General features: G+C 40.6%; 1 protein-coding gene across 1 annotated transcript; it reads left to right on the top strand.

Annotated features, from left to right (window-relative positions):
- Positions 1-3,116: 3,116 nt before the first annotated feature.
- LOC145787787 (uncharacterized) lies at positions 3,117-4,517 on the top strand. The gene has a single exon (XM_082599613.1). The coding sequence runs from the start codon at positions 3,244-3,246 to the stop codon at positions 4,087-4,089; it is 846 nt and encodes a 281-aa protein (XP_082455739.1). The 5' UTR covers positions 3,117-3,243; the 3' UTR covers positions 4,090-4,517.
- Positions 4,518-15,421: the final 10,904 nt, after the last annotated feature.

Below are 15,421 nucleotides of genomic sequence, written 5' to 3'. Positions count from 1 at the left end.
CCAGGTTGGGAACCCCTGGCCTACACGTTATTTCACAGCCCGCAAGTGTTACAAAAATGGCTAGTCAAATTCAGCAATCCGTCGATGAAGTTGATTTACAATCAACTTAGCCTAACTTACAATTTAAACATCCAACAAATGAAAAATACACTTAGGCTACTGCAGTTATGAAGCATTGATTTGAAATGGTGTTGATCATTGATCAATGATCAGGGGTGTTTCCCTAAAAAAAAATTGGGGGACCCTATTAAAACTTAGCAGTGTTGTTATAGGCTACAAGTTATCGGTGTAGGCAAGTGGACAATTCAATTAGACAGTCAACGTACAGTCGGAAATAGGAGCAATAATGTAATGATTGCTTGCCTGTAGTTCACCTTGTTTACTCGCTTATATAATCATGTGTGCCCTAGGTAATTGTACGCTTTCTAGTTCTGTACTCTAGCCTTGCCACTGATTCATCTTGCAGTTGTACTGGCAGAACGAGGAGAATAGAATTGTGCAGAACTATGTCTACCGTAGATATATTTAGTTAACCTTATATTTGTTTTGTTTGTTTAGCACGAATTTAAGTTGATTAAAGCCAAGTTATGTTTCTAGTTTGGTTTATTTCGTAACAATTTAATCAACTTATTTATCTGGTGATGGAACGTTTGTTGAAACCGAAAGTGCTAGACCTTGACCCGAGTGACGCACTTGCTGCTAAGCACTACAGACATTGGCTGAAAAATTCTGAGAGCTTTGGTCGCCTTCAGAGGGTTCACGGCTTGGCACAGAACGCTGAACTGCTTCAAGAAAGGCGTTAAACGTTAAACCTTCTTCATCAGCAGCTTTCAAGAGAGCTTCGAGCTTATGATCATGATCTTCTTTACTTGTTCCAGCAACTGTGATGTTGTCTAAATATGCATATGTCCCTCGGAGTTTATGCTTGCGGATAATATCGTCTATAATTCTTTGAAATGCTGATACTCCATTTGTAACTCCAAAAGGGAGTCTACAGTATTGCAACAGTCTACCAGCGGCTTCGAATGCAGTGTATTCGCGATCTTCCATGCACAGGGGAACTTGGTAATAAGCTGACTTTAGATCTATTAACGATTCAAAATCTCTTATTTGCAAATACGAAATCGACGTACTTGGCTACAGGGTTTCTCATGGAGTAATAAAACCCGATCCCACAAGATTGCAACCACTACTGGATTTACCCGTTCCAAAGTGTAAAACTGAACTTCAAAGAGTCGTTGGGATGTTCGCTTACTACGCTCGTTGGATACCTCAATTCTCACAAAAGGTACGTCCACTAAACCTCGCAATTACTGGAAACACCTTCCCCTTATCTCAACTGGCGTTACAAGCTTTTGAATCATTAAAGGGGACCTGAAATGAAAAATTAAAATTTTTTTGGTGATTCTTTAGTGTTTAAGTATTATATTTTTCAAAAAAATTTTTTGATATGCCTTATTGTTTGGGAGATATAACCAAATGAAAATCGGCCACCTGATGGCGCTATGTGTCTTGTGACGTCATTGGCTGGCAACCAAGTAAACAGCTTCATGCATTTGCCTTAGAAACGTCGCATAGGTCATTGTATATTGAGCATAAACAAGTTGTCTGAAACAAGACAAGGATTTCTCTTTGAACCAAAAAGACGGCGACTTGACAGCGAAGAACATCATTCTGATTCGTGCTCTGACAACACCAGTTCAGACAGCAGTCGGATGGAAAATTTGCATTGAAAAAAATGCAAGAAAATAATTTGCTTGAACCAAGTGGTTTATATCAACTAAAAGTAGCCTATGTATTCAGAGTTGCCTAATATGCCTTTGCCTACCCTGCCAATGTTTTACTGTCCTACTAACCTGTTTCAAAGTCTTGTTGTTTTCTCGCTTTGCTATTCGATCCAAACGCCCGATCGTACTCACAGACCTGTACCTAGGTCGATCGAGTTTTGTGGGTACTGTACTGTATTGACAGTGGCTTTCACAAATCACATATCTTGAAAAATCAAAGACAGAAGAAACAGCTTCAAGTATGAGCAGGTGTTTGGACTTGGTGCCTTGTAGCTCTGCCTGTAGATCGCGTTGGTAATCGCTGGCCAGAAAATGATTGGTGCACACACGGCAGTGCTTGTTTACAGGTGGGTTTTTGAGTTTCATCGCTGAGATCCATTTCTTCAGCTTGTCGTCATTATTCAGAGGTAAACGATGAAAGATTTGACGATTTCCCGGTTAGTACAACCGGGAGCCATACAAGTAGCCACCATTTTAAGGGTGTAAAAACTCCCTTAGCACAAAATTGTTCGCTGTTTCGGTAGCCTACGCGATTTGTTCCTTGTGTTTGTACGCAAAACAATAGACCTTGGATGCCGCTTTGCCAGCCAATGACGTCATCAAAAATTTTGACCAATCAGAATCATTCAATTCAAAAAACGTTTTTTTAGGTTTTTTAATTAATGGTAACACAAAAAATAAAAAAATTGTTGAAAAACGTTTTATTTCAGAAAGATCTACAAATACAAAAGCTATGTATTTTCGTTGCAGTGCACCTTTAAGACAAGGACTTATGAATACTTGTCTATCGTTTATTCGTGATGACTTGCCCTTTCAGGTTGATTGTGATGCATCTGAACATACAATAGCTGCAACTTTAAACCAAGGGGGGAGACCGGTAGCCTTTTTCTCAAAAACACTTTCAAAATGCGAAAGAGCGTACCCTGTTGTAGAAAAAGAGGCTTTAGCTATAATCGAAGCAGTTAGACGTTGGTGTCACTATCTTCATGGTAAAAAGTTTAAATTAATTACTGATCAACGAGCTCTTTCATTTATGCTTGACCCAACTAGCAAAGGTAAAGTCAAAAATGCCAAAATTCAACTTTGGAGAGCAGAATTGGGTTGCTTCGACTACAGTGTAGAGCATCGGCCAGGAGTCGATAACGTTGCTCCTGACACTCTATCTCGCTCCAAAGTGATCGCTAGCTACTCTCAACAACCCAATCTAAAAGACATTCATCGCCAACTTGGGCACCCGGGAGTTACTCGTCTTTGGCAATTCACTCGTTCAAAAAACTTGCCGTTTTCTCTAGATGATGTGAAAAATGTTTGCAAAAGCTGTCGTTCGTGTTGTGAAGTGAAGCCTCGCTATCACAGCTTGGATAAAAACCAACATTTAATACGTGCCACCAGTCCCTGGGAAAGAATAAGTATCGATTTCAAGGGTCCAGTAAAAGGTGTCAAACCATACATTTTAATGGTTATTGACGAGTACTCTCGTTATCCATTTGCTTTCGCATGCAAAGACCAATCTTCATCAACAGTGTTAAAGTGTTTATCAGAACTTTTTGTATTATTTGGCGTTCCTGGATACGTACATAGTGATAGAGGTTCGGCCTTTATGTCCATGGATGTAAAAACCTACCTTACAAGTAAAGGTGTGGCTACCAGTAGGAGCACACCATATCATCCCACTGGTAATTCACAAGTAGAAAGAACGAATCAAACTATTTGGCAAACCGTACAGTTAATGTTACATGATCGTCAACTTCCACAGGAGAGGTGGGAAGAAGTCCTACCTGACGCTTTACATGCAGCGCGATCATTATTATGCACCAGCACAAATGCTACTCCGCACGAACGTTTTCTTAGGTTTGAACGACGTTCAATGCTCGGGAAGAGTTTACCTGGTTGGTTGCTCCAACCAGGATCTGTCCTGCTTCGTCGGTTTGTTAGGAACAAGGACGAGCCATTAGTAGATGAAGTTGAACTGCTCGATGCGAACCCTAGCTTTGCACATGTTCGATATCCAAATGGCCGAGAATCAACTGTATCGACTACAGACCTTGCTCCTTGTCCGCAAAATGAAAAACCAGCAGAAGACAACAACGTTACCGCCTCACCCGAACTACTGGATTTAAATTCACAACCTGCACCTGAATCACCAAAGTCCGGACTTGAATCTCCAAAGTCTACACCTGAAAATCCGGTTGTTGAACACTCGCACAAACCGGCCGTGATCGATGTTGAGGTTCCTGCCCTTCGCAGATCCTCTCGGGTACGAAAAGAACCTGACCGATATGGTGCTTATGTGAAACATTGATGTATCTATATTCTTGGTACAACAAGTATCGAAATTCTAAACATGTTCATAAATCAGCGGGGAGGAATGTAATGATTGCTTGCCTGTAGTTCACCTTGTTTACTCGCTTATATAATCATGTGTGCCCTAGGTAATTGTACGCTTTCTAGTTCTGTACTCTAGCCTTGCCACTGATTCATCTTGCAGTTGTACTGGCAGAACGAGGAGAATAGAATTGTGCAGAACTATGTCTACCGTAGATATATTTAGTTAACCTTATATTTGTTTTGTTTGTTTAGCATGAATTTAAGTTGATTAAAGCCAAGTTATGTTTCTAGTTTGGTTTATTTCGTAACAAATAACATGACATTTCTCCTCCATTTCTTGCAATGTTTGCTCTGCTCCCCTTCTTGCCATGGAACTTCGATTGCAGCAGACCATAACTCTGGTACAAAAATTTCCAAGTTATTGACAGAATTTTTATTTTGGTGTCCATCCTTCTGTTTCTGAAGCTGTCGACCAGAGCTTGAATAAATCGATTACGTTCAAAAGAAGGGTAGTCTCTATGTCGAGCTCAGAACTGGTTCAACGGAATGCTTTGAAGGAATAGTTTTTCTTTACTTCCAGGCAGGGCCTGATTAAGGCTCACGGGGGCCCGAGGCACAGCTAAGTTTAGGGGCCCCTATTGGCAATCGCTTTCGATGCAGAGCAGGAGTGCTCAACTGTTACGGTACTGCAAAATCGTTCCACAATTTGAAATTGTTACTCAAAAATAACAAGTGTGCACACACTGGCACAACAACTTTCACTACCTACGCCTACGGTAGGGGAAAGTGCTATAAAGTGGACCGGCTGATAATTTGAATCACTGCTGTTTTTTCAATGACTTAAGTAAATAATTTCATGGTTTGTGAACAGCTTGAATTAACCTTTCTTACTGACCTAGTTTTTACTATTTCAGATTCAAAGGATTGAGCTGGTTCTTTGTTGCTACTAGAGGTTTGCAATGTTATTTTGCTGGTCTAAACTATTGAGAATTTTTCAAATATTGCTACAGTTACAAAAGATTATGCAAAAGTAATCTGCAGGAGAGGAATTGCTAATGACTATCTGCCAAAATCTTGAAGAAATGTCCACTGTCTAATCTAATTCTAAATGACACCAAGCAACATAAAATTATGCTAACTGTAATATGGACCACATAAATGTTTGGTAATATGGACCAGTGGTCCAGGTTATGGTCAATTGGTAGAAATTTGTTTCTCAGTAATGAAGACAGGCATAGAAATGAAGTTGCACGAGATTTATGCATTTTTTTCAAACTTTCTAGAGTGCATCATAAAATATACTTGTAACTTGCTTTCTTATAGTGATAAAAGCTACTACCAGTAATTTGCATAATCACTTTGATATTATAAACAATTTGATTAAGTTCTGACGACATGTCTAAGCATGGAAATTGGATTTAAAATGGATTTAAAAAAGCAGGAATTTACCCCATTAATCCTCTTGTATTTGATGAAAGTGATTTTCACTCAGCTGAAGTTACTGACAAGCCTCATGAAGTAGACACCTCTCCAATCAATGTATCACCACTGATAATTGATGATCAAGATATGTCTACTCAAGATGCAACTTCTCGAAACATTTCACCTTTGTCGCAAGATGTGGTAAACATTGAGAAAGTGGCAAAAAATTCTATCATGCCAACAGAATTAAATGCTGGAACTTTAGCTGATGCACCGTCCGAAGCAATCTCACAAGCAACAGGACCATCGTCATTGAGTGTTAAGAACTTACAACCTTGTTCAGTTAGCATTTCATGCAAGGTATCTGTCGAGGACACAAGCCCACTTCCAAAACAAGTTACGAAGGGAAGAAAACGTAAAAAAAACTACAAAGGCTACTGTGCTGACAGGTACGCCGCACAAACATAAAATCAAGTTCACAGAAAAAGCTAAACCAGCAAAACAAGTGAGAAAAGGCTTTAACCTTTAAGTCTTCAAAAAAGAGAGTTACCGTATTCCAAGCAATGCTGCTTCTGCATGCACTTGTCTTGTGTGTGACGAGTCCACTGATGAGGATTGGATTCAGTGTTGTCAGTGCAAGAAATTGGCCCATGAAAGTTGTGCTGATATAAATGCTCATTTTTCTATTGTGACAACTGTGCCAACGATCATTGATTTGAAACTTGTTTGAGATGACTATCATGAACGTTTCAGACTATTTTTATTTATTGAGTGTTTGTGTTCTATTTCATGCCTTTGAAGTTTGACTTCCTTGATTCTTGATATATTTACTTTCACATGACAACGGTCCATATTACAGTATGGTGGTCCATATTATGAAACAGGGTGGTCCATTTTAGAAACTGAGTTGATAATATGGACCACTATATAAAAAAAATTTGTTGTTTTCTTTGTTTGTGTTATGTTTTTTTGATTGGAATTGTTTTTGAAAACCAAGTAGCCTGTAGCTAATCAAATAATGTTAGTTGCACCCCAATGTTGTGGATCTTTTTAAAAATATTAAGATTTTTCATTAGGTGGTCCAAATTATAGTACTTTCCCTACTAATGTAAAAAAAAATGGGGGCCCCCAAAGCCAAGGGGCCTGAGGCCTGTGCCTCGTGTGCCTCATGGTTAATCGGGCCCTGCTTCCAGGACTCAAGTTAACTGGTTAAACGGAACGCTTTGAAGGAATAGTTTTCTTCACTTCCAGAACTTAAGTTAACTTGTTCAAACAAATACTTTCGTGTTTCAACAGCCTTTTTAGTTGAAATAGAGAATTACCGGTCCGCTAATGTGAAGATTTGCTACAAGGCCCACAGAGTGGGCTATATACTCATACTTCAGGTCTGGAGAGCTTCTGACAAAAGGGCTGACTGCAGAAAATAATCATTTAAAAGCGCCAGATCTTGTATGAATTTCTTTGTGGTCATTTTGATGCGGAAACCTCTAAACGTGGCCCAATCTATTTCCCTAATATTTTTTCCTAATATGCAAAAGTTGTAAAATGTTTATACCAGGGCTACTCAACTGGCAGACCGCGGTCCGAATCCGGACCTTCTGGGTGTTGATGGTGGACCTTGCTTTTGGAAGAATAACCTCATTGCCACGTTTCAGGGCTTCTTTAAACATATTTATACTGGGAGGAAGCCATTTTTATTGTGATTATCCCAGTTGCTGAGGGGCTTTGACTCCCAGACTCACCAACACTTTTTCAGAAATCAAATTCGAGTTACATTTTACCTTAAAAATGGTTTAGTACAGATAGTTTAACTTTCGTGGTTGGGTGTGAAATAACTTATTCACCGGACCGCTAAAAATATTCAACTTGTCAAACTGGACCTTTGTTAAGTTTGGCTGAGTTACCCTGGTTTATACAATAAACTACTGAAAAAAATTTTCACAGAGCATTAACAGCACGATGTGAGGACGCAACCTAATGCACACTGAAAATATTCCCTACTTCCTAAACTCGACATCGAACTCTGTTGCAATGCTCCACAGTTGCCAATGCAAGTACGGGGATCTCGAGGCCTAACTACTGTAAATTTTGTCACAAAAAATGCCTCAGTAATAAAATCCGTCTGCAGAGTGTATTGCACCAGATACGGTTAATTTTAATCGGTAGTTCAAACAATGCCAGAAATTATGTTCGGAAATAGCTTAGCCCACTTCATTCACATTGAACCCTACTCCACTCTTGATGGCTTCCGCCATTGCAGACCAAAGACGAATCCAGAAGTAGTCTTAGAGGGGAGGCGACGTCAACAAAACACAATTGATGCGTAGGTTTAATCCCAGCTTGCAAATAGGCTTAATTTTCTGTGTTGTAGAGGGCGATCAACTCCTCTCTCCGCTGGATCCGCCATTGTTACAGACGTAGCCTACTGTCAAATGTAAAAAGATCAAATATTGGTTCAACTAAGCTTAAATGAAACTATTTTCCCTCAATTTTTAACTAATAAAGGATGTTATAGATTACACTTACAGAGCATATGCTGCGAGTGGGCAAAACATTCAATGGAAAAGTCACATCATAAGCAGAGTTGCAGACATCACCAATGATAAAAAAACTAGGCTACAACATTTGTAACATCATTTTCTTTTAATCTACCTTGTAGCGGACGTTGCTGATTAACATGCCTACCAATACACAGCCGTCAGGAGGACGGCGACACTCCTGGGCATGCTTAAATGGCGAGGAGTGACCGGGACACTAGGCCTTCACTATTGATTCGTTTATTGACTTATATTATTAACTGAGTAGCGCTAATCGACAGAATCCAACAAGAACACCAAACGAAAACACCAGAACAACTATAACAATTACACCACCAGAACTCAGTACAATACGCTGTCGTACAATACAGTACAATAATGAGAGAGTGCAGACTCGACGACCTCCTACGTCTTCAGGGCTACGGTCTTCGCACTCTCTCATTGGATGCACATTGCACACTGTACGTTTTTATTTTATGTACGTTTCGCATTCAAACAAAAATAAAATGACCATCCATCCATCGTCCTACATGGTTAGCTTGACTTCAAAAATGAAGAATTCTTCAGAGTAAAACTGAATACCGCCAAGTCAGACTAAGTAACAAAAGTGAGTCAGGAATCATGGTTATAGTTGCTTAAGAAGAATCCTAGTCTTGATTGGGAAAGCGCTGTTGTGGGCATTGCAAACGCAGTACGCAACCATACAAAATGTAACATAACGGCAAATCTACGTGTCCATGAAGCCCTGGTCAGAATGCGATTAGGCATTCTTCCAGAAATCCATTGCTTACAATTCCCTAGATTTCTAAGCGAGACGCAGGATTGCGTTAAAAGCCCGCGGTATTTGTACAAATCAAGTGGATTTCCGCTCACGTGACGTCAGAGAGAGAGTGCTTGGGCGCTACAACCGTATTTGCAAAAACCTTAACTCACTGTCCAATATATAAAATCATGTAGCCTAGATTGTTAGATATAATTGAACTAAATACAGAAAACAGCGGCTTGTCATCAATTTATCTTCGTAATTTTTATAGTTCTGTTGTAACAAAGCTTTTCAACACTCAACTGATAATAATTTGTTGAGCTGAAAATGAAAGCTTAAATGAGCCCTCTCAGAGCCCTCCCCCCTTTTTTAACAAGACTTTTCCTAGTTTGGGGGACTGAGTTTCCCCAAGCCCTTCTTCCAGGAATGCAACTCTGGTGTTGATGCATGATAATCCGATGTCAGAGTATAGTATATATTGCAGCAAAAAAAAATACTACCGGCTATCTTAGATAAAACATTTTTGCTTTGCCTACACTTTATGGGAGAACAAGAAAGCTAGGCTACTTAGGCTACAATGTTGGAATCGCCACCTCAAAGGATGGTTGGTTGATTTTGAATTTTTATCCTCGGACTTCTTTGGTTGGGACATAGAATACGACATCCCATAAACTCACTCAGTTCATAGTAAAACTCTCCTATTATCAAAACTGATAAAAGACAAACAAAATCAAGGAAGACGAGTAGAAATATCCTTGCAAAGAGTTCGATCTCTTACAAAGCATAGCCCGGAAGAATCGTAACAGTTGACTGAAAATTGCCAACTGTGGGGACTTTTTTAACACTTTTTTGACTTCAACTGATGTGAAATAAATGATCATTATCCTCGGACAGACGCTTAATCTTTATCCTCGAGTAAGTCCCTGAGAGTTTATTTCTAGTAGTTTCGCATAAGTCTACTTGTATAAGCTTTTGACGCAGGGCCAGTTACCGAGATTGGCAAAGTATAAAGTTTTCAATTGTTGCCGGGGAATTATTCCATCCACTAGGTGCCGCTAAACGGAAAGAAGTCCTGAATGCCTTGCTTAAGCCCACACCCCGAGAGCCGAACCAGCACCGAAAGTTTCAAGGAGGTCCGTGATTGTAGCCTACTGATATCAGTGATAAAATAGCACAAACAAACACCAAGCTTCAAGCATTTAAAAATGACACCAATTTATAATTTTTACTGCTATTGACTTTCAGAAAATTTGGTAAGATGGCAAAGTAAATAATTTTTGAAGAAATTGTGAGCATCAAATGGTTAAAGGCCTACTAAATGAAAATTTCAAACGGGAATTAAGCATTAAAATGCGTAAACTGAACATTCAAGAATAGGCTACATTTCAAGAAAAATTACCGAAAAAAACATGTTTTCAATGGCGCTGGCAAGGCCCAAAGTGCAATGTTTCATTTATTTTTATTTATTTCAAAATTACCAAAAGTGCAAACACTGCTCGAGAAACGTCACAAAAGACAGCAATAACAAAAGCCACGTTACCACATCTGATGTTTGGAGCAAACTGTCTGATGTTTTGATGTTGAAATTTGATGTTTTGATGTCCATTCATACATAGCCTACAGTCAAATTGCCCGCAGTAACAATTATTGCGAGATCAGCTGATTGCTAGTCTCTAGTGACGCAGACTGTACAGTCGCACGCTTCGCTGCTCAAGCCCATTCTGGTTTTGAAAGCTCTGACAAAAGCACGCGCGCAATGGTGGTCAGACCGCAATGGGGCAAAATTTTATTGAAATTCGTTTTATGGTAGTATGTTAAACAGAAAGAACGTTAAAAATCGCCAAGTCAGGTTTTTCCTTTAGTATCCCTTTGAGACTGAGAGTCACTGCTCTCAGTGCTCTGACATAGCCTACATATTTTTAGCTTAGCCTACATGTTTAGTAAATTTTTCATTACGAACTCCACCTCAAGTAAATGATAAAAAAATGCGTTTTTACGTCTGTAAGATCTTACAGACGTAAAAACGCATTTTTTTATCATTTACAACCAACTAGGCTCAATTTTGACTTGGAGACAAGTGTTTAACTTTTGCAAAAATACATTCATTAGAGAAACTAAACACTGTCCTTTACTAATCATCTGCTGATATTGCTGCAACTTTACGCACAAGCGAATGGAAAAGTAGAGCACAATTTTCAAATGCTTGACACACAATATGTTGCAATGCTATAAAAGAGTCCAGCTGTTTTTTTTTTTAAAAAAAGAACCTTGGAATAACAAAGCAAAGCTTAACTGCACCTATATATACCTTACACGTTACACAAGGTAAGCTTGACGTGAATGTGAAGAAGCAATATTGCGTCATAGTTCTTCCATTGCTCTCAGTCCTGCTTTCCATTGCTTTTAGTCCAAAGTTTGTTTTTATTTCTGACCACCACAACGAAAAACAATATATGCCAAATATAGCAGAGGTTTACAAAAAGGTAGTAGCGACAAAACTCGAGCTTTATAACGTGCTTGACACTGAAACAGGATAATCAGTTTAAAATATGGCAGTTTGCAACATAATTGCCACCATCACGGTTTAGGTTGCAATCTCAAGCATGCATGCGTGTTGAAGGCAATCGAGGAGTGTGGATATAATCGAATAGCACGTGTGCAGTGAAGCACGACACAACATTTCTACTTCTGAAGAGCTTTTAACTAAGATTAAATAAAATAAAACAATTACACAATGAAATGCGGAGCGATCCACAACACAAGGACGACGACTAACCATGAAATAAAAATACACAGTGCTGCACCAACAAAAGTCTACACCAGGGTTTCTCAAAGTGTGTGGCGCAGGATGGTCGCATGTGTGCCGCGAAAGTTTCGTGAATTGAATGTTGCAATCGCAGCGCAAAGTTGCAAAATATCATGAAGTTTAGCAAAATATCATGAAGTAGTTTACAAGGGTTCACTTGCTTTGACGTCAAGTGACGCGCTTTATGGTTCGAGCGTCAAAACTTCTACATTTAAACATGTTTTAACATTTCTCCCTACGTAGATTTAAACACTAAATTCCCTGACATGTCAAACAATCCTGACAAATGGCAACTCAAACCTGTGCAGGAGGTGTTTTGTTTTGCAAGCAATGGAAAGTCGTTGTGTTCAAGCCAGAAAATGTTGCAACACGCTATACAAGAAACAAGTGTTTTTTCTTTTGAAAGGTAATGAAATACTTCAGCCAACGTCTCACTCTTTTCTGCTTTGATGGTTGATCCGACGTATGTAAACATTAAAACAATTTAAAAAAATTTTTTTTTGCTTGCTTGGCTCTCACAACACCAGGGTGTTTCCCTTTGGGTGGCTTGCAGTATGATGATAGATCGATCTGTACTTTGTATCATGGAAGCTGTATAACTGATCTTCTTCTTCTCTCGTATTGTCGCTATATGTCAGGGCATCCGTTGGTTAGCCACTGCCTGGTGTCGTCATCGATGGAAATTAGGCCTTCCATACCATGGGGTGATCTATATAGCCGGCAATCCTTGATAATGTGGGCTGCCGTCTGCATTTCGCCACACTCACAAGCAGCACTCTCTGCCAAGCCCCAACGCAACATCTGCACCATAGCGTCCAACACCAGTGAGCAAACGGTTACGCCTTGATGAGGCAAGTCTAGAGAGGCCATGTCCCAGCTAGTTTTCGGACGGGGATCTGAATACTTGGCGAAGTGGGGATGTGCTGCTTGACCATTGTTCACACCACGCCGCGTGGCACCACTGTTTGCTAGGGCTTCCACCAGAGGCTGCCAGAAGGTCTTGTGCAGCGCGTACAAATGGCTTTCTTGATTTTAGCCGCTGCTTTGGTGGATATCTCAGCGTGGTTGTATGTAGCGGATGGCCAAGGTTTAGGGCTTTACGGATCAGGGAAAGAACAGCACGTTGGCGCCGTAGTGCAGCTGGCTCAATGTTTGCAAGGACAGGCAAACAGTCAGTTGGAGTTGAGCGGAGGCAACCTGTGACAGTTCGCAGGCAGTTGTTGATTGGTACATCGACAAGGTCAGTATGGGCACTTCTGCACCAAGTAGCAGCACAGTATTCAGCAGGGGCGTAGACTAAGGCTAAACCACTTGTTCTCAGCACTGAGGGGCTAGCACCCCACCTTGTACCAGCAAGACGTTTCATGAGAGCAGTACGAGCTGTCACTTTTCCGCGTAAGTGTTCTAGGTGTTTGCGGTATGTAAGGGACCGATCAAGTCGAACTCCAAGGTATGTGGGTATGGCTTCAAAAGGAAGTGTTCGGCCGTTATTTTGGATGTTAACTTTCCTGTTTGAGTCTCTATTACATAGGTGGAAGACAGAAGTCACCGTCTTCGCTTCACTCAACTTGAGGCGCCATTGGTGCAGATAGGAAGATAGAATGTCCATATCCTTAGTCAAGGTGTTCTGCATTGTTTCCCATTTGCGATGAGAATAAAGGATAGCCAGGTCATCTGCGTATGCATATTTATTAGAGGAAGTATTTGGAAGGTCATGAATGTAAATGTTGAACAACATTGGGGAGAGAACAGATCCCTGCGGAACTCCATTTCTTAGACGTCTCTGTCGGCTTTTCTTTCCGTCGCTGGTTTTAAGAATGAAGCTGCGGTTGGAGATGAGTTCTACAATAAACTTAACCATGTGTCTATCTGGGATTATCTGCAGCAGTTTGTAAGTGAGACCCCTGTGCCAAGCAGTATCATATGCCGCAGTAAGGTCGAGGAAGACCGCTCCCGACTTCAAGTTGGCCTCAAACCCATCTTCGATGTTTTGTGTCAGCAAGGTTACTTGGTCGACTGTTGATCTTCCTCTCCTAAACCCCGCCTGTTCTTGTGGAAGTTTGGAGTCAATAACGGGTTCCATTCGTTGGTGTAAGACGCGCTCCAGTAGTTTGAATGGCACGCACAATAGGGAGATGGGGCGATAGCTCTTTGGGTCAGTTACCGGTTTGTTTGGTTTTGGAACTGCAACAATCAATGCTTTCCGCCAGAGTTTAGGAATCTTTAGGGTTCGCATATTTTGTATAACTGATTAGGTCGCCATACGCCAATTTGCATTGCTTGAATTACGCAAGAGCACAGGCTACCTCTATGTGGGGCCATTTTTAGAAGTGGGGGGGTAATGACACCCACTGATAAGATTTACCCGCCGACTGAAAGTTCCATCCCCACTTCTGATAGTATTGAATCTTTTAGTGAAGTGTGATTTTTACGAATTTTTATAGCACATTTGCTTTGTAATCAATGGTCTGCAAATCACAAATCACAATACTTAGTCTTAAACCGCAAAACATGATAAAGTTGTGGTTACGATCTGTGCGCACGAGTAGCCTACGCGCTTGCGTATAAGCAAAGGCCTCCCTTACCGCAGACGCCTTTCTCTTGCTGTCGACTTGCATGCGAGTTCTCAGCAAGCGACTCTCTCTTGCGCTGAACTGAACTCATATTTGAGTTTCCCTCTTTACCAAAGCTATTGCGCTAAACTTCCGTTTGAGGTCAAAACATAAATGTTTGTTTGTTTATCTTTATCCTGCATTGCGGGAAAGCGGACTTGAGCGCTATGCATCGGTGTACGCCTTCCGACATACACCTGACCCACGCTGCAGCCGACAGCAATGTCTGTTTCCGGTTGTCTACTTTACTTATGACTTAAATTTGGTACTACCCATTACTCGAAATCGATCACTAGGTAGAGGCAATTATCGTAAAGTTTCTTGCCCAGAGAAGCAACAGCAAGTGCGAGTGGCTGGAGTCGAACATGCAGGCTCTCGACTGCGACTGAAATGCTTGTTACAACACGACACGACTCACACGTGAGTTAGCTCAATGACCAGTTTGCGTTAACTTCGCATCAAACATGTTTTTTGTTGTATGTGTAGCGGACGTCGAGTAGTCCAAAGCACCCGCTCATACCTTGCTGTAAATTATTGTAGCAACATGACGAGCACATTGTTGGTGGGGATGATCGAAAATAATGACTGGATGTCTACATGTACGAGTTTATTGCAGAAAACAATCTTCAAACCATCACGACGCATAACCTCAAAAGGTTGCAACCTAACAATGCATAACTAACAGAACGTGGTGAACTGAATCAAATCATGACTGGTAACAGAAATTAAACTGGCACCACAAATGAACGGGAACCATAACTGCAAACAACGTGTGGAGAACTGACTGAAAGATGCCAAGACTCAATGACTGACAAAATCATAACAATGAAATTCAACGCTAGACGCGTTGGTTTAGGAGAAAAACCCAGTGTGGTCGGAATGCTCCAAGCCATGCACTTGATCACGGCACACAAACGCAATCTGGCATGCAGCAGATGCACAACGCTAAAACGACGTAAAACTACGTGTAGCCTATATGTGTCAAACTACCGATTGCAAAAATGCGCTCACATTATTAGTTAGGGTTCCAAATTCCTGAGAAGCACACAACTTGACTTTTAGCAAAACTACAGAGACTAAAGGCCTCCAGGTTTTCACAACATTAATAAGACACAAGGGAATACAATAATGCCGCAAAGAAAAGGCCGCAGGCGCTACATATGATT

The sequence above is a fragment of the Aplidium turbinatum genome, chromosome 18 (genome assembly GCF_918807975.1).
Source record: "Aplidium turbinatum chromosome 18, kaAplTurb1.1, whole genome shotgun sequence".
NCBI classification, from domain to species: domain Eukaryota; kingdom Metazoa; phylum Chordata; class Ascidiacea; order Aplousobranchia; family Polyclinidae; genus Aplidium; species Aplidium turbinatum.
The sequence above is the reverse complement of the archived record's forward strand: the minus strand, read 5'-3'. Positions and strand labels throughout refer to the sequence as shown.